We start from the raw sequence: 25,827 nt of genomic DNA on the forward strand, positions 1-25,827 counted from the left end.
ATCAACACTATTCCTTGTCCTCGGTGACCGGCCAGTGTTCTCCACCACCAGGTCCTCCCCACCCGAGCCCGTCCCAGGAAGTCCCTGGCTGGCCCTCCTCTTAGCTGTAGATGCCAGCTCCTTCCATAGGGTGCCTGGCTCGGTGCATGCAGGCTCCTGTTTCTGTCTCTCTCTCTCTTTCTTCCTAAATTAAAACTCTCCTCCAAAATTACGAAAATGCATGTGTTTATTGCAACCCCTGAAACAACACAAAGATATTTGTACAAAGAAAGATTTGAATAATCTTTTCTTTCTGTCTCCATTCTCCATCATCCCAAGAGACTGGGCCCTCTCTCAGCCTGCTGTCCCCCATGGTCACCAGCATCATCAGGCCTTGCCCATCCTGTGGGTTTCTGGGGGTGGGGGTGGGGTGGCAGGAACAGGTGATAAAGGGACGGGGGCAAGGAAGGGGTCAATCTGGAATCAAAGAAAATCAATTCTTACCCACACCTTTTTTCTTAACTTTTTAGTTTGATGTCATGTTAAACTTTAAGAAAAGTTGTAAGATTTATACGAGGAACTCCCATGTACCCTTCACCCAGGATCCCTTACAGTTTTGCCAATTGCCCTCATAATGTCTCTTTTTTCCAGGTTTATTGAGGTATAGCTGACAAATAAACTTGTCCTATGCAGTGTACACTGTGATGATTTGATATATGCATATATAATAATTCCCTTAATAGAGTCAGAGAACCAAGCCAGACCACACGTGGAACCCAATCATCATGTGGCTCTGGTCTCTAACCTGCACCCCCTCCCAGCCTTTCTTCGACCTTTCAGCATTGATGCTCTTAAAGATCACAGACCAGCGACTGGGAGGAATGTCTTCCCACGTGGCTTGCCCAGCGTTTCCTCACGATCAGGGACAGGTTGTGCACTTTCGCACAGAGTACCTTTCATTCCCATTCTTCAACACAAACCCCAAACCTGGTCGCTTCCCTTTCCACGTATTTGACTCCGCTCCTCAAGGACAGTCACTTGCAACATGGGTTGGTTTTTGCCCCATTCTCGGGATGTAGGGCTAAAGCACTGCATATATTTGAAAGTTCATATTTGTAGTCCTGAAAGAATACACTGAGTGGCCAGATTATTATGATCTCTGAACGCATAATAATCTGGCCACTCAGTGTATATCCTATATAATAAAAGGCTAATATGCAAATTGTCCCCTCGACCAGGAGTTCAATCAGCAAGCAGGCTGGCCAACCACCCATGTCCCCTCCCCCTGGCCAGGCTGGCCGGACCCCACACATGCACGAATTCATGCACCAGGCCCCGCCCCCCCCCCCCTCTCTCTCTCTCTCTCTCTCTCTCTCTCTCTCTCTCTATATATATATATATATATATATATATATATGTATGTATCTCCTATCTAATAAAAGAGTGATATGCAAATTGACCATCACTCCTACACACAAGATGGCTGCCCCCATGTAGACATAGATGGCTGCCACAAGATGGCCAGCAGGGGAGGGCAGTTGGGGGCTATACAGCCTGCAGGGGAGGGCAGTTAGGGGTGATCAGGCCAGCAGAGGAGGGAAGTTGGGGGCGACTGGGCCTGCAGGGGAGAGCAGTTGGGGGGGACCAGGCCTGCAGAGGAGGGCAGTTAGGGGTGACCAGGCCTGCAGGGGAGGGCAGTTAGGGGAAACAGGCTGGCAGGGTAGCAGTTAGGCATCAATCAGGCTGGCAGGGGAGTGGTTAGGGGGTGATCAGGCTGGCAGGCAGAAGCGGTTAGGGGCAATCAGGAAGGTAGGCAGGCGAGCAGTTGGGAGCCTACCGGGATCGGGCCTAAATGGGCAGTCGGACATCCCTTGAAGGGTCCCAGATGGGAGAGGGTGCAGGCTGGACTGAGGGACACCCCCCCATGCACGAATTTCGTGCACCGGAACTCTAGTATATACACACACACACACACACACACACACACACACACACACACACTGAGTGGCCAGATTATTATGCGTTCAGAGATCATAATAATCTGGCCACTCAGTGTATTTGCTTCTTGCTCTGAATTTTAACGCTGGATGGTCATCACAGTGTGAACGCTTACCAGGAGCTGACTGAAGCTCTTGGCAATTCTGCCTGAAAATGAATTAAGTTCCTGCCTAACTTATGGGGCTCTTTTCTGCACATTGGAGACTCCTCAAAGCCTCTGCCTTTGATGGAAAAGCAAAAATCCTACCCGTTGGCTTCAGTCAGTCAGTCAGTCAGTCAGTCGTCACCCATTCACCGAGTGTTTACTGAAGGCCTGCCGTGTGCTGGGGCACAGGGTCTCCCCTGCGGGGAGGGCTCCCTGCCTGGTGCCCGCACTGGCCTCTGTTCACTGCTCGTCTGGTTCCGATACCAGGGTGTGAAGGAGAAGTGAGGAAACGGGTCCTGGGGAGCCACCCAGCCCCAGAGAGGGCGAGGAGCCACCCGCTAGAGGCACTGTCCCTTCCCCTTGGGTTGGCTCCTCTCATCCACAGAGCCAGGATTCACACCCCAGGTGCCCCAGCAAAACTGGGTGTTTACCAGCTGTGTGGTCTCCATTCTGGGTTCTGGGGTCTCCTGGAGGGGCAGGAGGGGGGATAATGCCAGCACGGCCCCCGGCCTACCTGTGGCGGGGCTGCTGAAACTGAGGGTCCAGCCCTCTCCCCCATTTCCTCTCCTTCCTGCCATGAAGGTCTCTGCCCAAACAGCCCGGTGCAGCCGGGAGCAGGGGAGGCGAGCTGCTTGCCTGTGGGTGGGTCTGGTCCTCGCTGGCTGAGGGAGGGCCTGCACAGGGTGTGGGTGCATCTGCAAGCACCCTGGGTGGCGGCGATGCTATCTGGGCCTAACGGTTTCCTCTGGGTCGGCACTTCCGCCTCCCGTTGGTGAAGCCAGAAACCTGAGCTGGGGCAGCCCCATCTGAGCAGAAAGGACTCTGCGGAGGCAGAGAGGGAGGCCCCAAGAGTCAGGGCTCCGAGACGGGCGAGAGGCCAGGCTCCCGCACCAACTCAGTCCGCACCTTCACGAAAAGAAAGGAAACGAGACCACAAATGCAAGCACGCAGTGCAGGGTCCTAGGAAAGGCCTTCCTGCCGCCAACTCTGCCTGGCGCCCTCACCTCTGGCGCCCTCACCTCTGGCACCCTCACCTCTGGCGCCCTCACCTCTGGCGCCCTCACCTCTGGCGCCCTCACCTCTGGCGCCCTCACCTCTGGCGCCCTCACCTCTGGCGCTGTGCCAGAGGGAAGAGGACTCAGCATTAATTCCCAGCGTTGGGGACCCCAGAATGCCCAGCTCTAAATAAGAAAAATACCGGGTCCCTATTCATTTGAACTTGCACATGGGGCTAAGCATTATAAAAAGTTACTCTTTTCAGAGTGCCTACTAAACTGCATAGGTGAGGAAAACGAGGATCAGAGAGGTTAAGCGACTTGTCTATGGAAGCACAGCTAGAAAGTAACAGCTAGAATTCAACTCTCCATCTGTTTCTGAAATCCAGGGTCTTGGCCCATGCTCAGCTGAGTTCAATGAACGTGGGAAACACTTTGGCATTAGGGCTGTCTGTGTTCTAGAAGTTCAGGCCTTGCAAGGCTGTGTGACGGGAGGGAGGCCACGTTTCTGAGGCTGATGCTCAGAGCAGCCAGAGCCTGAACGTTGACATAGGAGCAGCATCCAGGCAGGGCTTTGTAGCGGGAGCAGCGCTCAGCACAGCGCTCAGCGTCCCCGGGGCCACTGTCAGCTCTGGGATGGCTCTTCCTTGCTGGGGTGGTGGGGGGTCAGGGCTTGGGGATGGGGGTGGGGTCACCGATGGCTGCGGGACCACACAGAGGCTTCCCTGCCAGCCCCCCTTCACCCAGTCTCAGAGGCGAGGGCTGGTGGCCAGTCTATACCCTGGTAGCAGGGAAAGAAGCTGCTCCAGATCCCAGGAGGGGAACCCCTTCCTTCCATGCAGCTTGCTCTTCGCCTCTTCGCTACCCTTCCGTCTATTTCACAGGCACAGCGAAGAGGCCCTTCAGCCAGCAGCCCACGGGAACTGAAATCCCCGCATCCATCAAGAGTCACTGCTGTGGGAGCTGGATACCTTGTTTCTCTCCCCTTCCTCCTCCTCCTCCTCCTCCTCCTCCTCCTCCTCCTCCTCCTCCTCCTCCAGTCCCTTCTCCTCCCCCCTCCCCCTCTTCCCTCTCCTCCTCCTCCTCCTGTCCCTTCTCCTCCCTCTCCTCCTCTCCCTCTCCTCCTCTCCCTCTCCCTCTCCCTCCTCCTCCTGCTCCTCCTCCTCCTCCTAGCATGCAGAAGAGGGATGGACAGGTTGGCTGTGAAAATGTGAGGCTGGGAGGCGGGGCGGTAGAGCTGAGAGGGGAAGGGTCCTGTCCCTCCGCACAGTGCGGGGCTCTGTGCACTGCTGTCTTCTGGGCCCGGGTTAACGCAGGCATCAGCCTCGCGCAGGCGTCAGCGGGCAGGGTCCTGCTCTCCAGCCGGGAAAACCATGTGTGACATGAATGCAATTAAAGGGAGAAAAGAGACGGAAAGGAAGCAGGAAGGATGTCCATAAAAGAGGGGAGATCAGAAGAGTGAAAGAACAACTCTAACTTTCGGAGCAGGAAAAAGGAAGAAGGCGCGTTGAAAGAGGGAGAGGCGGAGAAGGCTGAAACCGTGGCAGAGACCAGGGTCCGGGACACACTTCTCCAGAAAGAGGCGCCGGGCGGCTGTCCCATCCCATGTTTGGGCACATGAATGGAGCGAGGTGGCTCCCTCGCTGGAGCCCTGCCCTGGGAGGGGACAGTATCTGTTTAGATTTGTGTCTAAATTTAAACCCCGATGGCCGGCCTCCCTCCCCTGCTCCTCCTCCTCCCCCGCCCTGCCTCTCCACCTCCTCCTCCCCCTGCTCCTCCTCGCCTTTCCCTCCCCCGCCCCCCCACCCCCCTGTCCTCACCCAGAGGCCGGAGGCCGGCTGTCCCGCAGCAGCTTGCGAAGCGGCAGCCCACTAGCCCTGCCGCTGAGCGGGACCCGGTGGGGCAGGAGCGGGGACAGCGGAACCGTGAGCGTGGGCAGAGGAGTGAGGTGGCACCTGGAGGACATGGAGGTAACGCCGGGCTGGCGTGGTGGGCGGGCGCGGGCTGAGCAGGGCGCGTGGGGTGGCCCCACTGCCACCGGGGAGAAGGGCAATGCCTGCCGCTGGCCACCCCAGAGCATGCCCAGCCCACCTGGCAGACCCCTGGGGCAGGCGGGGCGGCGGGAGGGCCGCCAAGGGACAGGGGACTTCTAGGCTGCAGGCACTTTGGAGAGGAACTTACCCGCTCAGGACAAAACTCCATACGCGGGCGATCTGCGAGCCCAGACCTCAGAAAGCAGAAGCCCCTGAGTGTGGAGGCCGTTTTGAAAGAGAAACGGGGCTGGCAGCGAGGCCCTCCTCCTCCCGCTGCCTCCCGCGGAAGGTGGCCTGAACTCGGCTTCTCCGTCCCACAGTCACAGCTCTCAGAACTTTCTGCAAAGCTCCCTCGCGGGCAAATAGCACTGCTGATGATAAAACCTGAGACTTCGCTGCATAGCCCCGGGTGTGTGTGGGGGGGTGGGGGGGTGCTGGCCACCACTGTGGGGCGCACGGGGCGAGGCCCGCCCTTCTCAGCCTGGGATTTTCCTGGCACTGTTCCAACCAAAGGGGGTCCAGGAACCACCCTGCAGCGGAGGAGTAGCTGGCTGTATGCCCAGGAGTAGCGGGCTGTGTTCCCCTGCCTCCTTTCTCCAGGTCTCCAGGCTCCCTGGATTTCTCCCTTGAAGCTGAGACCTGACATTTAGCCCAAGTCCATCTCAGCAGGACCTGGGACTTTTGAAAGGAGCTTCTAAGGTGAAGCTCTGGGAGAGGAGACCAGCTCCCCCACGGCCGTGGCCATCACGTCTGCTTGTCTCCTCCCCACTCCAGCTCTACCCCGGAGCCCTGGTTGACTCGCTAAGCTAGCCCCACGCGTGGCCTGTGGCTCTGTGGATTCCCTGCAGGGCCCACGGTGTGTCCTGGGCAGGCACCCTGCATTCTTGTCTTCAAGGGCTGGGGGTCGCCTGCAGGGAGGCTTTATGAAGTCTGGGGGACTATGGGATCCGCAGGAGTCTGAGCTGGACCCTCTGTAGACACTTTGGTAAGTCAGGGAAACTGAGGCAGGTGAGGGCTGGGTGGAGTGGGGGTGATGCACAGACAGCAGCAAGTGGTGTTCAGAAGTCCTCTCAGAGGTCTCCAGGTGCCTCCGGCTTCAGGGCAGGAGGTGGAGATGCCAGGGATGCCCGCCTGGGGGGTGAGGCTGCTCTGGAAGTGGGTGCCCTCCCCTGGGAGCGCGGGCACCTCGGGCCCCAGGCCGCAGGTTCAGTCTGCTGTGCGCCCGCCTGGGCTCCTGTAGATGTGGGCGCGGGAAAGAGCAAAGCAAGTGGAACCAGGCTGCTGCTTGAGGACCAAATGCCAGTTTGACTCTTGTTCTAGGCAGACACAGAGAGACCCCCTGCGCCGGGCACTTCCTTCTCCCTCATTGAGGAAGGAAGTGTGTGTGGCACAAACCCTGAACCGTCACCCGAGCTGCTTCCGGGGGGAGGGAGGCCATGAAAAGCCCAGGCCGCAGGTCTGCACGGCGGGGGGTGTAGTGACCGATGGGCTCTACCAGGAGGGCAGCGGGCACGGCGGGGTGTGTAGTAACCGATGGGCTCTACCAGGAGGGCAGCGGGCACGGCGGGGGGGTGTAGTAACCGATGGGCTCCACCAGGAGGGCAGCGGGTGCAGTGGGCAGCCTTTGCCTGTCGGGGCGCCCCGAGCCCCACAAGCACAGATCTGCAGGGGCAGGGACTGCTTTTGAAGTTTCTTTGTGAAAACACCTGAGTGTGGAACAGCCGAGCCCGCGCCAGGAAGGAGTAAAGAGGAAACCAGGAGCCGGGCAGTGGGGACTCTTGGCAGGAAGTAACTCTCTGTGGGACGTGATAAGTGGGAGTGGGGGTTGGGAATTCCTGGACAATCTCAGAATGTCACCCTTTTCTGAGTGGCGAAACCCACTTTGGAGACATGAAGGGACCTCGACATTTGGGGAGGAGCGGAGTCATATTGTTTCCCACTGATAGGAACCCCAGTCAGGCCAGAGCGTCCCTTCCGGGGACCCACGTACCCGCCGGAAGTCTGGGACATCTTTTCTGCCCTAAGTCACTGTGACCGTGATGGACAATATTAATCTTCACTCAGCCCCATGGAGCCTCTGGCGGAAACAAGGTGCTGCGTGAAGGCTCACCGTCCCGCGGGGAGCGAGGCTCACTGTGTGCCATGGCACGGGGCCATTCTCAGTTGTGTAAGTGCCAGATGATGGCCGGAGTGGACCCTGAGTTCTTGCTATCGCAGACTCTCAAGAAGGAGGCCTGGGAGAAAGGAGGGTGGCGAGGAGGGGCAGCGGGTGCCGGGAGAACGCCGCCTTCCTCCGCGGAGCAGGCCGGGCTGGAGAGGGGGGTGGGAGCCGTGGAGAAGTGAACCGCAGGGCCTCCGCGTGGAGTGGACGCTGGCCAAGCGGCAGTGGACTCTCCGCCATTCGGAGGAAAGGGTTACTTTTTCTTCATGCAAAGTCTCCTTGCCTCGCTGCGCCCCAAAGGGGGGTTTTTTTCTGATTCAGACAGAGGCCAGCTCTAGTCTTCAAAGGCCAGATGGCGGATGGCCTGGACTCAGCTCGTGGGCAGCGGGCAACGCTGAGAGAACTCTGGGACCACGGCGTGGCCAGAATGACGCGGCGGGAATGCCAGTCATAGACCGAGCCAGGGAGCCAGGCAAGGTCTGACTTTGAGAGTTCGAGGGGAAGGTGGGAAGGAAAGCCTAGACGTGGTAGGAGGGATGAGAAATGACCTGTGGGTGGAGCTCGCCAGGAGCCCGGATGCTAGGGGGAGGGCGGTGCAGCCTCTGTGGCAGGGATGCTCACTGGTCTTAGGTCTCCAGAGAGCAGCGTGCCTACACGACAGCCATCAATCTCACCAGACAAGGCTGGTTGACAAATGAATTAACAAACAGGAGCTCCTACCCCTCTGTCCCTGGCCCCACAAGCCTCCCAGGCGTCCTCCGGCTCCACGGCTCCACGCCCCTCGGAGCCCTCTGTTCACACCAAGTTAGAGCGCCGGCAGCACCGTCCGCCTGGGCCTCTCCTGAAGGTTCCTTGAGTTTGGGAGCCGTAGCGCCTGTCCCCATGGCCTGATGGGCACACGATACTTGCTTGTTGAATGAGAAACGAATGCTTAAAGGTGGGAGAAGGATCGGGTGCTCTTTTTGAAAGCCAGGCTTAGATCTGTTGTTTTTGATTGCCCTTGGTAGGCATGTCCATGGGAAATAGGCCCCTGAGGGCGCAAATATGAATTCTCTCCAGCAGAGGTGGACGGTGACGCTGCTACGGCAGGCACGGAAGAGGGAAGTGTGTAGCAGAGAAAGGAGACTTAGGGCATGGAGGTTAAAGGGCACTCTTAGTTACTTACGCATGGGCGCCGAAGAGCCGGGGAGCACTTGCAAAAAGTCTGATTCTTGTGGACTAAGTCCTTTATTTGCTCAACAAAATAGTAGACACGTGAAATCGGTTACTATTTAGGTGAACAAGTGGGGGATTCAGTCGGTGAAAATTAGGTTTCATTGCCATTGGTTAAACAGTGTCTACTTTAGATGGGAAACATTAGCGAGCCCTTTCCTCTGAGGCAACTCCAAGTCCCTCCCAGCTGTTATCTGTCCTTCACCCATTTATTCTGTATTTATTGAGCACTGGTTACATGCTAGCGTTCGTGTTTCAAATGGCACCAAAAGATTATTGGGCTATCATATCTGTGTATCCTCAGACTATCGGTATCACTGATGAGAGAGAGAGAGAGAGAGAGGGGACATGTATTAGTATATATAATGTGTTCATTTTACTTCATGAAGTATTTTCTACCCCAATCTCACCAACAACCTTTGCTGTTTTGGGGTCCCTCCTCTCGCTGAGCCCTGGGTCATAACTAGGGCCTGTGTGGCCTCTGGGAGCTGCAGTCTGTGGTGTGGCTGCATACCCCTTTTCTGCCTGCCTCCCAGGCACTCTGAGGGACCCTCAGTAACAGTGGCTTCCACTAGGAGAACCTCCCATTGGCTGTCCGCAGTGACGGGGGAGTTTGGGGTAGAGGGACTGAAGGGCCCGGGGCCTGTCACGGAGGCCGGGCTGTTCTGGAAGGGGTCGGGTGTCAGAGCCTGCTGAGGCGTGGCCCCTCGCAGCCAGGCAGCCAGAGCTTGGCCGGTGCGTTGGTTCCGTGGGAAACCTGAACACTGGCAGCTCAGCGGCCCCGTAATCTTATCGGGGCCACAAGAGAAAGCATTCTGATTCCAGAGAAATCCGCAGGCAGCTCCGCCTGCCTCCAGTAATAGCTTCAGGTTTGCAGAGCCAGCTGGACCAACCCTGCTCACTCCCCAGCACGTAACAGCGCACGCTCTGGGTGGGAGGAAGCCATAGGGTCGAGGAGAACCTGAGACCCTGGGAGGGACACCGAGGCCCTGGGAGGGACACCGAGGCCCTGGGAGGGACACCGAGGCCGCAGGGACCAGGCTCCGTGGGCCTCTGCAAAGCTCGCAGCGTGTCTCTCGTCTGGGCAGTAGCTCAGCCTCAGCCCTGAGAAATGAGATTGTCAGTTTCATCACAAAAGCAGCATTCACTCCTGGTTGGCCTTCAGGGTGTACGTAGATATTTCCATCTCCATGGAAACAGGATACCGTCTATCACTGAGCACAGAAATGTAGCGGCTGCCAGGGCCCTCCTGAGCCAGACCAGAGAGGACACTACCTCATACCCCGGACTTTTGGGCAGTGAACTCCCCAATTTTTCCCTTTAGGCTTCCTGAATGCCTGTCTCCTGGGATTGTGGGACATGAGTGGGGAACCTGGGGGCTCAGCTGTGAAGTCCCACGTGGAGGGCAGGGACTCCCCAGGAAAGGTGAGGTGGACATGCAGGCCCCCCTCCTGGTGCCATCAGGGCCCATCCTCGATGGTCAGCGTGGGCCCAGGCTGGAATCCCTGAGAAGTCCAGACATTGGAGCTGGGCATTCTCTCCAGCCAAGAAGCGAAGTGTCGGCCTCATCGGATGCCCAGCCCCTGGTTTTGAACCTGCTTGCTCCAGGTCACGCCACCCTCCTGGAAGTCACAACCCTCCCAGGCAGGGTCTGCTATAGCGAGGCAGCAGCACGTCACAGGCCCCACAGACACGCATGGAGGGCCGCCCGCCTGCAGCCCTGGGGACACACAGGTGAGCGTGTCCCCTCTGGTCCTGGAAGGACTCGGGTTTAGCAGGCAGGTGCAGAACAGGGACTGAGCTCACCTGGACAGAGGGCTCGCCCTGCTGGGCCTCAGGCAGGGATCCCTGTTGCAGATGACTCTAAGTTGAGTCTTGAGGGAGGAGTGGGAGTTCAAAGACAGCTTCTCTAATGGGAGCTGGGGAAAACGCGCTTCCTCTGCGTGGGACTCCCCCATGCGAGGCCTCCTGGCAGCCCTGGGGGTGCCGGATCTGACCTCATCCTGATTTCAGCCCCCCACCCAGCCCCACACACTCTGCCTGTGGCCGACCTCCAACCGCAGCTGCTGAGGGGATGTGTGTGAAACAGGCCCAAGGGATTGCCTGTGGCCAAGCTCACCAAAAGCCACCCCAAGTCCTCCCACCTGCTCCCCTGGAGAGAGGCCCCTGGGAATAAACCCCACGGAGAAATCGCCTGGGCCCCCTCACACCTGGACCTTAGCCCGCTCATTCACGGGCACTGTGCTACCAGGTGAGACCGTGGACAGTCCCTGCTCTCGAGATCCATGCAGCTGGGTGGAGAGGTCCCGAACTGGGAGGACCGCTCAGCAACAGGCAACTGGCTCCATCCAGGCTCCATCCAGACTCGGTCCAGGTGGGAATAATCAGTCTAACGAAATAATCAGTCAAATGAGGACCTGCGGCTGCAAGGGGTCAGCTGGTGAGCTGCTGTGAGAGGCAGATCCACAGTGTTCGTGATGAACCGGCAGAGGGTTATTTCTACTCGGGCTCTGTGTCCGTCCCGGGTTGGCAGGGGCTCTGCTCCACATCACTGTGTCCCAAGGAATGGAGCAGCTGCCATAGGGAAGGAACATTCTGGAAGACTTGCCCCGCCATGGCCCTGGCCTGGGAGGGTCAGAACTGGCCAGCCACATGCTCCGCTCAACCGCATGGATGAGGAAGTCAGTCCGGCCAGGTGCCATGGCAGCAGCTGGAGACGCTTGGTGAGCATCGCTGGTGTCCTGGTCAGGAGACCTCGGAGCAGCGATCTGGGAGCTGGGTCTCGGGTTAGACCGCGTCTTTCAGGCCGGCAGGGAGACCGAGGGAGAACACGCGTGTCTGTGCACTCGGGACTCACTCACAGAGACTTGTGCAACTCGTGGTCAGGTTGCTCAAAAGCTGTCACAATGTTTTCAGTGATTTCCGTGGCTCTTTGTGCTTCGGGGTGTGACTAGGATGGGCAGGTAGGTTTGAGGGGAGTCCGGGGGTGCAGATATGCCCCATTTCTACAGGAAAGGTATCAGCGAAGCATAAACCTAAGCCATTAGAGGCAGCTGCTTCAAATGTTTCTCATGCATCTTAGCCCCAGAACAACCAATTTGATGGATCGAGCCATCCTTTCTGATTTGGGAATTTCCCCAAGTGAATAGGGAACTGAACCTTTTCTACATGGAGTTTACACAACAGTCAGAATTGCCCTCCCCCCACTAAGCCTTGGACAGGAGCCCTGCTCCTGTGCCTAAGGAAGTGGTGAGGGAAAGTGGCCTCAGGTAGCGTAGGAACCAGGGTTGGGTTTGAGGAAAACGGTAGTGACAGCGGCCCTCTGCCCCCTCCCTCTGGGTTAGTCTCCTCACGGCCTTTAGGACAGGCCAAGGGGGCTGCCTTGCAGAGCAATAAACCCAGAGACCTGGGTTCCAGGTCCAGCGTCAGGCACTCGCCTTGGGGTCCTGGCTGGCCCCTCCATCTGTCAAGCTGGCACCTGCTTCACTCACCTTGTGAGGCTATTTTGTGAGGAAGTAAGATCATGCATGCTACATGAGATAATCTATGAAAGTACCTTGGAAAATGAAAATATCCCATGAAACCATGGTGGTGTGGTTTTTAATAATAAGTGGATTTTGTGAGAAATTGTAACAACCCGGGGTGTCTTGTGTAAGAAAGTTCCAGCGTTCTCTGCCCCATGGAAGGTGGCAGAGGGTGTGCAAAGAAGGCGACGTTGATGAATATGAGCAAAGCTAAGGCTTCCATTACAGACCAAAGAGGATGCAAGGAAGAGGCTCTGAAAAGGAAAAGACTTCCCAATCCCAGCTCTCCTTCTCAAAGCGCTTTCCCTCATCTCAGAACCGAAACAGCACGTCTGAAAACCCCACCACTGGCCCTCTGCCTGCCACAAGCAGAATTCAACACACCCTTTCGAAGGAAGGCTGGGAGAAGGACGCAGGAGTTAAGAGCACAGGCCTGGAGCCAGACAGCTGGGCTTGCATCCTGACTGCCCATAACCAGCCTTGGTTTTCCCGTCTGTAAAATGGAATAGCAATAGGACCTTCGTGATTGGGTTGTTATGAGGATGAAATGAAGTCATCGTTGTGTGAAGTGTGCAGAGCTGTGCCTGCACATCACAGGCGTGGTAGCGTGTTTGTTGAGTAAGAAGGCTTTATAGTCATTTAGAGGGGAACGCCCTCCCTTGCTGTGGGTGCCGCTTTGACTGGGACCCAGGGTGGACAAGGGGACATCTGAGGTCCGCTTCCTGCTGAGAGTGTGGGGAGAGGGGTGGTTGGTGCACCTGGCGTGCAGACCTCTGCGGGGAAGCTCGGGCCTCCTCCAGGGGCTGGTCCTGGGGGCAGTGCTGGGACCACCACGTCCAGACGAGACCCTGGGAGAGGGGGAGCTAGGGAGACGGGGAGCTTGGGCCCTGGAAAAGTAGGTTCGAGCTGTAGGCCCCCAGGCAGCCAAGGCCTGGCTCAAGCAATGTGCTTTAAAGAAAGGGAGGGAGAGGTGTGTGTGGCTGCTCCCAGGTGGAGCCACGACATGAGCAGGTGGGAAGCGGCAAGGACATCAGTCCAGCTCACCTGACCCTGACGGAGTGCTTCCCTACCTCTTCCTCTCTCCCCGCACCTGGTTACCTCCTCCCTGCCCTGTGCTCGCCTGTCATCCCTGCAGGCGAGGCCCTGGACAGGTGGGATCCTGAGACAGCCGCAGGATTGAGAGCGAGACGCTAACCATTCACACCCGGCCCCTCTCAGCGGACATCCCGCCTGAGCTTCTCTAGGCTTACGAGTTGAGCGCTTTCATATGCCAACAGGGCGTTCGGATCTCTCAGCCACGCACGTTACTTGCGTCATGAGGATTTTTTGGCGAGATGCACGCAGCAGGTTGAGCCACCTGGCCCACAGGTAGCTGTGCACCTGGGAACGCAGGTCTGTCCCGAGGGCAGTCTCCAGGGACAGCCGCAGCGATCTGTCCTTGGCCCTCCCTTACTAAGTGTTTTTGTTAATGACTTGGTTGAAAAATAGAAAGACTCCAGATGACCCACAGCTGGGATGTTAATACGCCACATGACATATTCAAGTTCGAATGATTTACAGAGGAAGGGATGCTGGGCCAAAACCAACATGATGAAATTAAACAGGGACGGATGTAGAGTTCGCCGCTTAACTTTAGGAAAATGTCCTACGCCAGTGTAGGGAGACCTGCTGGGAATACATACCCACGCGTCCAGTCATTCCACAAATATGTACTGGGCCTCCTGATGGATTCTCGGAGGAGGTCAGATCTAAAGATGCTGTCTCCACACGCTGAGCGTGATGCAAGTGGCCTCTTATCTCCAAATCAGTGCAGGCGTCCTAAGTGGCAGGCAGGCGACAGCTGAGGGGCTGACGCGCCAGGGAGAGGTGGCCTGGATATTAGAAGGCACGGAGGCTGTGAGGAACCAGGGGAGGGTCCTCGGTATTTGGTGTCTGCCTGGAGGCTGCTGCGGGCGGTGGTGACACGGAAGGAGCCTGAGTGACTGAGTCTCAGGCCGGAGCAGGAAGAAGCATCTGCTGGTTTGGGACCAGAAGGGCTGAGTTTGATTGAGGCATTGGCAGGATGATCAAAATTGGGAATTCAGAACTGGAGATTGGAGGGCATTGGGCTGGAAGGTGGTCCCCCAGGCGGGGGGCGGTGAGAGGTGCCCAGAGAGAGACGGATACGCTGAAAACAACGCTGCGGACGTCTCTGATGTTTGAGGAGCACCAGGACAGCAGAGGACAGCGAAGGGCGCTTCTGTTTATATGCAAAGGGTTGGGTGTTTGTTCAGCTGACCACACACTTCACATAAACTAACACTTTTCAAAGAAAGATTCCATCTGGGGCTTTATCCCTGTATCCCACAGATGGAGGACGTGGGGTTTCTCCCCTGCCCACGCGCCCTCCCCACGACCCTGCCCCAGAATTCTCTCTCAAGCTCTAGGAGCACGGGCTGCGGGGGAACGGGCCTGACTCAGGGCTGACCTGAGCTGGGACTGCAGCCCAGGGGACAGGATGGCGGGAGGCGGCAGCATTATGTGTCCAATAGGCAAAGGTCTTGTAGGTGCTTTTCGTGGGACCAGGCTGTGGTCCCCATCGATCCCGCGTAGGCCCCCAGCCGCGCACGTCGGGAATGGTCTGCACCAGGCACATTCTGATTGTTTCTAAAATGACAAAACCCCGACGGACCAAAACTCCTCTCAGAAAACCCACGACTTCATGTTCTGGGTACTCTCCATAGTCTTCTAATATAAATTTATAATTCAGCTAACAGTAAACCTTCTAGGCAAAACTGTAAAAATGTATCATCCTAACACAACAATTTCTTTCTTTCTCACTTCTGATCCTCAATTTTATCCCTTTTGTCGTTAAAAAACTGGGAGAAAAAGACAATTCCGCTTCATGTAACTGCTTCCCATTTTGTGTGTCCTTATTATTTGTAGCCACACAGATCCTTCTTACAAAACTGTAGTCATAGCACACCGTAACTCGGCGCGCCACCTCTGCCCTCACGTCCGCAAGGCAGCGGCCTGTAGCCCTCCGCTGCTTCTTCGTGTGGGACGTCCGCATGGTATTCTGTTGTACAAATATGCCCGGAGCTACTTGATCATTTTTCTATTTCGGGGAATGGCCTTTGTTTCCACTTTCTCCGTATTATAAATAACATCGCTTTAAACAGTCCGTGGGTTGTTTCTTCTTTTGAATTACTCGGTTGGAAGCAATTCCCAGGAGCAGGATTATAGGGTGAAGGGTCTGGATGTTTTGATGGTTCTCAGTGAAGGCTGCCACATCGCCCGGCCTGCCTACCTTCCTTCCACAGCGTCTCAGTCTACCTGGTGAGCACAAATCTCAGGGTGCCTGGAAGGGACGTGAGGTGACAGCCATCGGCCAGGTCCAGCACAGAGCCCATCCTCCCAGGGCCCATGCTGTGGCCCCCTCCTCCAGCAGGGAGGGGTAGGGGTAGGAAAGGGGTGTGGACACCCTGGGAAATGAAGCAATCTGTGGCACTTCCTGCGGGACAGATGCAGATGGCGGGGGAGGGGGGAAATGACATACCAGCGGAGGGGGCAGGGCAGAGTGATCCGGGGACATGAAGATCGCCCCCCCCCCACCCCCGCCGTGGATGGAGGCAGAACCCTGAGAGTTTGCCCTGGCCTTAGGGAGCCACGGACTGGCGCCTGGGAAAGCTCTGGGTCACGGGCAAGAGTGGTCTGTGTGGTCACTCATCCGCCTGCTCACTGAGGATACATTTGATGAGTGTGTCCAGCTCTGTGCTGGGAGTTCTGGACACGAAAGGGAATAGAGCTTGGACCCTGCCCTCAGAGCTTGCAGTCCAGTCAGGAGTCAGAAGGATGATGGTGATGACCACAGGGTGAGCCAATGTCCAGTCACCTGTGCTCAGGACCCAGCTCAGGCCATGAGCCGGGGAGGAGGTGATGTCTGAGCTCCATCCAGCAAGGAGGGCGTGAAAGCTGGGGCGGGAGAGAGGAGAGTGTGGAGTAGGACAGGAGCAGCTGGCAGACCACGCGAGACCTGGGACTTGGCCTTGGAGGCGCCAGGATTCGCACCCCACAGAGCTGAGGAGCTCAGTCTCACTGCGGGGAGCATCCGAGGGGCTCAGTCTGACTGAGGGGAGCACCCGAGGGGCTCAGTCTCACTGTGGGGAGCACCCGAGGGGGTCAGTCTCACTGCGGGGAGCACCCGAGGGGCTCAGTCTCACTGCGGGGAGCACCTGAAGGGCTCAGTCTCACTGTGGGGAGCTCCCAAGGGGCTCAGTCTCACTGCGGGGAGCACCTGAGGGGCTCAGTCTCACTGTGGGGAGCACCTGAAGGGTTCAGTCTCACTGTGGGGAGCTCCCAAGGGGCTCAGTCTCACTGCGGGGAGCATCCGAGGGGCTCAGTCTCACTGTGGGGAGCACCTGAGGGGCTCAATCTCACTGCGGGGAGCATCCGAGGGGCTCAGTCTCACTGCGGGGAGCACCCAAGGGGCTCAGTCTCACTGTGGGGAGCACCCGAGGGGCTCAATCTCACTGTGGGGAGCACCCGAGGGGCTCAGTCTCACTGCGGGGAGCACCCGAGGGGCTCAGTCTCACTGTGGGGAGCTCCCAAGGGGCTCAGTCTCACTGTGGGGAGGACCCGAGGGGCTGGCCTTGAGCTGTGTCTTCCCGAAGCATTCGTCCAGCTTTAGTTTGGCCTGCTGGTGCGATGACGGGAAGTTAAAGCTCTTAAAAGCTGCCCCTGTGTTCTCAGAGCAATGGTGGGGGAGTCACGTGATCAGATTTCCACTTTAGAACAATTGCCGTGGCTGTGGTTCAGAGAATGGATTGGAGAGACATGTCATGGAGCTGTTAGGGGCTATTCGGTCATCCAGACTGAGGACCAGGCCAGCTGGGCTGCAGAAGGGACTGCGAATGCAGAGCAGAGCGGAGTCTAGAAGGCCCTTCCTCTGATGGCCGAGAACTTTCCTCCTGGGGCCTGGCTGCGGACTAAGGGAAAGGGCAGCGGGGTTCCCAGGGACCTGTGCTCAGGGCACGCCCTGGCGCAGCCATAGCCTCCAAAGGGCAGGCCGCCCTGGGAATGGGTGTCTCACATCCACAAAAGCAGCTCACCTGCGCCCCCGGGTACCTGTGCAGGTGCAGTGTGTGTGTGTGTGTGTGTGTGTGTGTGTGCGCGCAGGGGGCAGGGGGAGGGAGGTTGGAGCGAGTGTTCTGTGTAGCCAGAAGAAGCCAGGCATGGCGGCGCGGGAGTCTGGGCTCGGGATCAAACGCCATCGCCCGAATGCTGCGGGATCTTGACTCAACAGCACAGGATCTGGGGCCTCACCAGGACGGTAATTCCATCCGTGCCCGGCTCAGGGGATTAAATGAGATAACGTTCATAGCCAGGAGCTTGGAAAAGGAAGAAAGGACTCGACAGATGCAAGGTGTTGTCACCTCTGTGTTGGGAAAGCGCAGGGACATATCTGAAGTGACTTTCCCTTGGAGAGGAGCAGGCGCCCCGGAGCCGGCGTGTGGAGGGGGAGCTGTGGACACGCTTCCACCGGGCCTCTGCTTCCTCCTGCCGGCGTGGCCTCCCTTTGAAGCCGGAGCAGCTGCGTGGAGGACAGCCGGGCTGGGCCGGGCCCAGATCGCTCTGCTCAGAGGCAGAGGCTGTGTTTGAAGCCGCAGAGAGGAAGCCAGTGGTGGGCGGGCAGGACTTCCTGACTCTAGTGCTCGGGTCTGGCCTGAGGCCCCAGGCCCACCAGGAGGCCTGCTGTCCACACCAGGGGGCCCTGTCCCTCCTGCCTGGAGCCTGACTGTCCCAGCTACAGTCAAGAGTGAAATTCAGGAGCTACAGGGACGCCCCACCTGTCCAGCGAAGTGTTGCAAGTTTCAGAGACAAAAGCACCAATTAAGAACAGAGCAGGGAGGTGAGAGGCCGGGTGCCTGCCGGGCCCGTGGGCATGGCAGCTTGGGCAGTGCTCCCCGAGGAGGGAGAAGGATGCAGGTGCTTTCACCTTGCCACCGTGCCTGAGCACAAGCAGGTGTGGCATGAGGCGGGGTGGGGACGTGGGGGCGGCCCAGAGGCGGCTTCCACAGGCCAAGCTCAGCGCCTGCATCCAGTGCTCGAGCTGCCACCAGAAGAACCACAGGCTGGTGCTTAAACCACCGAGTCCCGCTCCCCATCCGAGGCTGGACCTCCCGAATGGGTGTCGGGGGGGGGGGGGGGCTGGCTCCTCCTCTCAGCTTTACGATGGGCGTCCCCCAGGGTCCTCCTTTCATGAGTGTCTGTCTCCTATAAGGACACCAGGCACACGGATCGGATCAGGGCCCCAGGACCTCGTTTGAACTTAACCACCTCTTTAAAGACCTTATCTCCAAATACAGCCTCACGCTGGGCTCAGGACATCAACACTGGGGACACAGTTCAGCATGTAAGAGCCCCAGCCCCGGAGCCTCACTTCCGGCCGTGGGTGAGAACAGAGAGGCCGCCCACCCTCCCCTTGGCGCCTGGCTACTCTGTCTGCCTGTCCCGGCCACATCCTAGCAAGAGCCCCAGGCGGCAGGGCGCATGCACCGCTGGGCGGCCTCCTGCAGGCCTCCTCACTGTCCCGCCCTCCGCACCCCACCGGTGCAGCTCCATCCCGCTGGGTGGATGGACTCAGGCCACCATCCTGCCCACTCAGAGCTCAAAGCCACGGACTGCGGCCACGGCGTCCCGGCCACTGAGCTACTTCCAGCCTCTGTCTTGGAGGCCTTGCTCTGCCGTCCCGCAGCCTGGAGCTGCCCTCTCTCCCCCTCACCCTGCGGGTAGTCTTGTTGCTATGGGGGTCTTACTCCTCACTCACTATTCCATTTGGAGGGCCACGTCTGCCCAGCCAAGATGAAGGGGGGAGACCTGGCAGGGACCAGCCCGCTCCCCATCTGCCCTCTGTCACGGGGGCACCAAGGGCCAGGGAGGGGGGAGGCTGGGCCTGTGACTGGCTTCCCACAGTTATTCCTGAGAGGGACTGCACTCCCCCGCCCCCAAGCCTTATCTGGGGGAGGCCCCAGATGTTTCCTCTCACCCAGACAGCCCCCTTCTCCCCCGAGGGAGGTGCCTGCGACCCGGCCCTGGGAGGTTTCCCACCGGCTCCTATCTCCTGACTCGTTCCTCTTGGAGCCTGGGAGCCAGCTTATCTGGACTGGAGAGCCTTTGAGGTGATCAGCAATGGGGCCCTTTAAAGCTGAACCAGCTCGGAGGTCGGGGTAAAAGTACAGCGGTGTCAGGGGGAGCCAGGCCTGCACCTCGGAGAGGCCCACCATCCCCGCCGGCCGGACACACATGTCTAATGAGGAAAACTCTGAACGCCCTCGGAGTTGGTGAACCCTGAGTCTTTGCCCTCCTTCCACATTCACTACCGGCTCTGTCACGTGTGTTTCTGTGTCTGTGCGGCCTCGTCACTGGCCTCTTCCCCCTTCCGCACGGCTCCAGGTGCTAGAAACGGGCCTTCGTTTTCAGTGGAGCTCCTGTGGCCTCCACGCTCCGCAGTTCCGCCAACTTGCTCTCTGAAATGTAACATTCAGGCCGTTCCTGATTTTCCACCTTTAGGAGACCAGTGATGCTACAGATAACCTTGGGTCAACTGCCTTTCCCTTCTTTATTTCCTTCGTGTCTGTTCTAATAATAGAGCAAAGCGTTTCCGAGCTCCCGTGTGTGGCCCGGCTCAGAGGCGGCTTAGGCGGTGCGCCATGCCACCAGCCGTGTGCGGGAGCGACGTCCCCACCGGCCTGGCAGCCCCGGCTCTCCCAGCGTTAGAACTTCTCCTCTGCTTCTGGCGCAGCAATCTCACAGCCACTGCGTTTTACTATTGACTAGGAAGTCCCATGTCTGCCCAAAGCGTAACGTCGGCTGTTGTCGCCCGGGCTTTGGACGTTTATCTGCTTTGTCACATGGGAAGTCATTTAGGCCTCAGCTCTGATTCTGCCATCTGCGCGGGATCGTAACGCTTGCCTGGCTGTTGCTTGGGACGTGACACCGTCTTCATTAAGACGTAAGGCCACCCATGCAACCTCCTCTCGGCACTTCCCTTGCCACCTGGCGCTGTCTGTCCTCTCACCAGAGTGTGAACCCCGTGAAGGCCTGTGCCATGGGCTGCACCTGTTTCCCTATTCTGAGCACAATGGCCAACTCATAATAGGTGTGCGATAAATATTTATTGGTTTAAACACATCAGCCACTGGATGACACTGAGGCTCCGGTTTCCGGACCAAGTCTCTGGGCCTCGGGGTCTCCATCTGTTGATGAGACCAACAATCTGCTTAGCACCTTCGTTTCCAATGAGGCCCCCATGTTAGTGGGACGCTAACATGCACCCAGGGTTCTGACCTAGAGGAGGCTGCCATGAACCCCAGGAAGCAGCTAAGCTTGGGTTGAACAGGGGGTTCTACATACAGCAGGTAAACCAAGCAAGGACATGCCCACACAGATTTCAGACATGGTTTGGGCAACAGCGGGGAGAACAGATGAGGCAGAGAAGAGCAGCAGCAAAGAAACCTCTCCCCACAGATCGAGAGAGGTGACAGGGCCTTCAAGCGCAGAGACCACAGCGAGGACAGAGGGGCCAGGCTGGAAATACGTGGAGAAGACGGAGTGCCTGGGCGTGGTCACCTAAAGCAGCGGTCGGCAACCTTTCGGACCTCACGGACCACCGGTTGGCAACCGCTGATCTAAAGGATGTCAGAAGGCGGGGGAGAGAGTAGAATCCGATGGGTGCTCATTCCACCAACTTCAGAGCTGCTCTGTGCTCGGCCCGGCCCCACAGACCAGCCATCACTCCTTCCTCGGTGGCTCCCGGCCTGGCTTCCTGGGACCGGAGACTGTGGAGGAAGAGCACAAGGACCCCTTGTTTCCAAAGTCAGATGGAGGCTACACCTCGCCCCGAGGAAAGGACTCAGCTTCCTCACGCCCTCCCTCCTGCAAAAGAAATCTCCAGCTGGAGACGGAGCCTGAGCCTGCTCGGGACCGGCCTGGCCACCCCTCTGGCATCCGCGTGTCCTGGGCTAGTGAAGCATGTGGCCCAGCCGTGTCTGCCGGGGTGGGTGCCTGCAGAGAGGAAATGGCTCAGACCAGATATCGCCTTGTTTGTTTTCCCTGTGAAGAAAAAAGAGTGCTTTGCTCATTTTGGGGGGATAAGGCAGATATTTTTAATCCCTCTAGTTTCCTGCCGCCTACAGGTGTTTCCTCTGGTGTCACTGCCCGAAGGACAGAGCCATGACATCATCCGCTTTGTCCCTGAGATTGCCAAAAAGTGTCCCTGCTCCGACCTGTGAGTGCCACCTCAAGTCCCTCAGGACAAGGTGAGGTGAATGCCATCCATCACCTGCCTGTTCTCCACGTTCACCTGTGGTGCAGGTGGGGCTCACTCCGAGGACCGGGTGGCCAGAGGTGCCCCTGGGCAGAGTGGAGAGGAGGAAGGCTCTGGTCTCCCGCAAGAATCCTCCGTGGCTGAGTCCCTCGCTAAGTGACGTTAGTGATAGCAGCTCGGTAGCTCCAAGTCATATACTCTACTTCTCACACGTGGGACCCACCCCACAAACAGTCTCCACAGCCTGTAGAACAGGCGAGGATGCCTGGGCCATTTAAAAGGCAGAATACTGTTTGTTTTTACCCCAAAAGTTACACATAAGCGAAAACTTTGGGGAACATCATGTTTTGCACGCCCCAGAGAATCCCTGGTGGGAGGTCCTCCATAAAGTGGAGAAACAGACATACCTCTCTCCGCTTGTCTACTTGACAGTCATGTGACTCCGTGGAGACCTGCATCTGTCTGCTAGAAGGAATGGAACATTTATTGAGTACGTTTGTTACACGGCTTACCTTAACTCTCAGGCCATTCATTCTGTGAGGTGGGAATTACCGAGCCCTTTTACTACGTAGGAGACCGTGGCTCGGACCAGGTGAGGGGTCTGGGGGCCGTGGAGCAGCGGGAGCTGAACTTGAACCCAGGTCTTCTCATCCCTTCTGGAGTCCTACCCCACAATCCCCATTAGAATTCGATGAGGGGGTAAGAATACCTTTGCTATTATTTAATATTCAGAACAGCGATCTAGTGTTGTACATGTAATAATTAAAAATAAATTCATCTATCACACCGCAGACACCTCCTGGGATTACCCAGGAAAACAGGTCAGACAGGATAAACACAGTCTTCACGTAAACACCGAGTAGCCAACCGCTGGCCTTCCGGACGCACTGCCGCAGGCAGGCTTGACCGAGGTTTGCCTTAAAAACAACAACACTGAGTTGGTGTGTTCAAAACAAAATCGATCTATTTTACCTAAAAATATGAATTTTAATCTTCTCTTGAAAAGTCAGATCATTTGGTGATGCTGGGCCTTGAGTGACCCTTTGAAAAGTCACCCCACGTGACCCAGTCTGTGGCTGGAGTTGAGTGGCAGCGGCCCCTCCCATTGGGGTGGGCAGGGTTCTCCCACCCCCGCCCACTGCTTGAGGTGACTGCTTGGCCTCTGAAGTTTGCAGCGCCCGCCCTAAACGATGGGGCAGAGGGAGTGGACACGGGTGCGAGGTGCCGCCAGGATCACGGCCTGGCACATCGGGAAACTCCATTTCCCAAATAGGCCCGAAAGCGGTTGTGGCTTCCAAGGCCAAGCGGGGCTCTTCCCTCCAAAACTGCCGCGTTGACATGCAGAGCTGAGAAGGATTTCACAGCAGGGAGGAGGGCTGTGCCGTCGGGAATGGCTGAGTCTGAGCCCAGCTGCGCGGCACCACGTGTGACGATGGGAAAGCTCTGCACACGTCCTTGTACAGCAGGATTAGTCACATAACACTCTCCCCCCGGGCTGCGGACAGCACGGAGCGAGCTGCACCTGTGATGTGCGTACACAGAGCGAGCTTCAGTCACTCCTTCCTATTATCCTTTTCCCTTCCCAAACGACCAGAGCTCGACTCCTCTGGGGGCACAGTCAGCTCGTCGCCAGGGACATGTGATACGTGCTGAGCTGTCCGGGACCTATAGAAGGTCAGGGCATGGGCCGACAGGAAGTCGCCCCTGTCTTTCTGCTTTCACGAGTCTCGTGATGTTCTTGTTCTAGAGTAGATGCTGAGACGGAAGGGGACGTGTTGGCTTTGAAGGGATTGTTTCCTGGAGCAGAGAGCAGGATTTGGGGAGTTAGAGCTTGAAACTCTCATTTCAGTGTCTTGGCAACGTGCTTTCTTTCCCTCGAGAACATGTCATGGCGCTAATTCGCTCTCTTAAACACATGTGCACAATCTCACATAACGGATGGAGCGGGCATGCTGGGGTTTTACAGGCACATAAAGATCTTTAGGTTTGCCTCCCTCAAACCAGCTCCCATCCCTGTATTATCATTAACATATACCCTCTGTAGCATATGCCATATCCTAGAGCTATATACATTCTTATATGTGTCATATACACACTCACATAGATACACACGGACATGCACATATAGGGGGAGGTGGTTAGTTGTTGCTTTATCAAACTGGGGTCACATTACATACACACTTCTCTGCATCTTGCTATTCTGACTTCACAGTTTCTCATGGAAATTTGGAGTACTCTAGTTCATTCTTTGTCATGGTTTCATCAGAGCCCGTTTTGTGGATGGACGGTAAAACCTCCCCCTGGTGCTGGGAGCTCACTGTGTTTCCGGTTTTTGCTGCTGTGCATGCTCCGTCGCTTCTGTGGCAGTGCACCAGGCTCTGTGTCTAAGGAGTGGGTTCTCAGGAGCATGGGGCTGAGTCAAAAATGCTACCAGGTCCAAAGGCTGCAACAACTCACATTCCCCCGGCAATATGGGGAGGACCATGGTTCCTTCTTCCTGTTTCCCAATAGCAAGAGCTGCTTCTCTAGCCCGCCCCTCCCCACCCCCCGCCTGCTTGATAAGCAGAAAGAAAAATCTTAGTGCAATTTAATTTGCATTTCCCTGACAACCTAGTGAGTTTGAGCATCTTTTTATGTGTACTGACTTTTTGAATTTGCTTTCCTATGAATTGCTTATTTATATCCTTTGTTATGTATTGTGAGAGCGCTTTATATAGCAGATACTATCTCCTTTTCATCTGTGTGACAACTTTTCAGATCTGCTGTTTTTGCTTTCCGTCATTTATAGTATCTTAGCCAAAAAAATGTTTTCCATTTTTATACAGGGTTTTTAAATATACGTATAAAGATATATATCTTCTGGGACCTCTCTTAGTTAACAGGAAAATGTTTCACGTTAACACTCTCTTATCCTGTACTCTGCTATTACATCTATGTTTTGGTTAATCTCAGTTTGCCTTCAAAATGTCATGAGCCAGGCGTGGGAATTCAGCAAAGCATGCTGGGACCTGCTATCACAGGCTCCCCTTAGACCACGTGTCCTTCCTCTCCAGATCCTAGACCTGATACCAGCCTGGAATTTTTCCATCTCCAGCTCTTAGCCTCCGTCTTTCTTCCCTCCCCCACAGCCCCCTCCTCCATTTGCTCCTTAAATGGAAGTTTTCCTCCCATTTTCCCAGCTTTCTTCTCTGTCCTGTCCTTCTTTCTGGCAGGATGATGTGGAATGTCCCTGAACTCTCCATGCCTGGCTCCAGGGCCTCCCGGGGTCACAGGGCCCTTTCCTGCCTTCTGAGCTGAGACGCCCACCCTTCCCGAAAGGATGCGTGCGGCACTGTGGGACTGCCTCCGTGCCTCTCCGCATGGACAGAACTCGGGACAAAGTTTCCCTTTAAACACCTTGCTGGATTCACCCTCAGGATAAATCCAAATACCTTGGCTTCCAGTCTAATAATCACCTGCGGCCCTGGCTGGTGTGCGCAGTGGTTAGAGCGCCAGCCTGCACACCGGAGGGTCTCAGGTTTGATACCCAGTCAAGGGCACAAATCTGGGTTTGGTTCTATCCCCAGCCCTGGTCAGGGTGCATGCAGGAGATAGCTAATCAATGTGTCTCTCTCACATAGATGCTTCTCTCTCTCCTCTCTCTCTCCCTCCCCCCCCCCACACTCTCTCTAAATGGAAAAAAATGTCCTTGGGTGAGGAGTAACAACAAAAAAACAAAAACAAAATCACCTGCATTTATTGAGCACTTACTATGTGCCACACCTGCGCTCTCTCACTGGAGCCCACACAGCCTGCGATGTCCATGTTGCCGTCCTCACTTTATAGACGAGGCATCTGAACGAACGTTCAGTTACCTGCCCACGGTCACCTGAGGAGCAGAGTGGGAGATGGCGCAGACATTCTGTCTCCGGGGCACTGTCCACACCTCCCTCTGAGCTGGTCTTCTCCGTCCTCACCCCGTGGCTCCTCCTTCCTGGGTCCTCCAATGCAGCCACAGGGCAGCCCACACTGCTCCTTGGGCCATTAATCACGCCCCACATGGACACAACATCTGAGCCACTGAATCCTCAACTCGCGCTTGAAGTGGTTGCTGGGACGTGAACCAGGCTGACCCTTAGCTTCCACAGAACAGGGACTGAGACTTAATTTCCCTGTAACCGCCCCCCAACCCCCAAAGTTGCTGATTGGTTTTATTTTCAGGAACTCCTCTGTCACTAAAATGTTTAGCCAAGACTTCCTACGTCACCCTTGGCTTTAAGATGCCTGCACCCATGAACCCACAGAAATTCCTGCTTAGTTTAGGGTCTCAACTACCAAACAGGTTGTAGCCCCAACATGGGCCAGCTGTTGGCCATATTAATTTAAAAAAGCAGGAAAGGGAGAGAGAGAATTGGCTGCTAAGGCACATCCCCCGCACATTTCACTCGCTGTGATAATGACCCTGTGTGGGAGGCATCACCCCCATTTTACAGA

At 56.7% G+C, this 25,827-nt stretch overlaps 1 protein-coding gene across 2 annotated transcripts in view; it reads left to right on the forward strand.

Moving 5' to 3' along the window:
* Positions 1 to 4,935: 4,935 nt before the first annotated feature.
* Positions 4,936 to 25,827, forward strand: part of RCSD1 (RCSD domain containing 1) — a 51,558-nt gene continuing 30,666 nt past the window's right edge. The window contains exon 1 of one of the 2 annotated variants that reach the window (XM_080648889.1): positions 4,936 to 5,087. In XM_080648889.1, the coding sequence (XP_080505015.1) occupies positions 5,082 to 5,087 (6 nt within the window). In that variant the 5' untranslated portion in view covers positions 4,936 to 5,081. The remainder of the gene's footprint in view (positions 5,088 to 25,827) is intronic. The other variant, XM_080648890.1, reaches the window with a different exon arrangement.

This window comes from Plecotus auritus (assembly GCF_963455305.1).
Source record: "Plecotus auritus genome assembly, chromosome: 12".
Classification (NCBI taxonomy): domain Eukaryota; kingdom Metazoa; phylum Chordata; class Mammalia; order Chiroptera; family Vespertilionidae; genus Plecotus; species Plecotus auritus.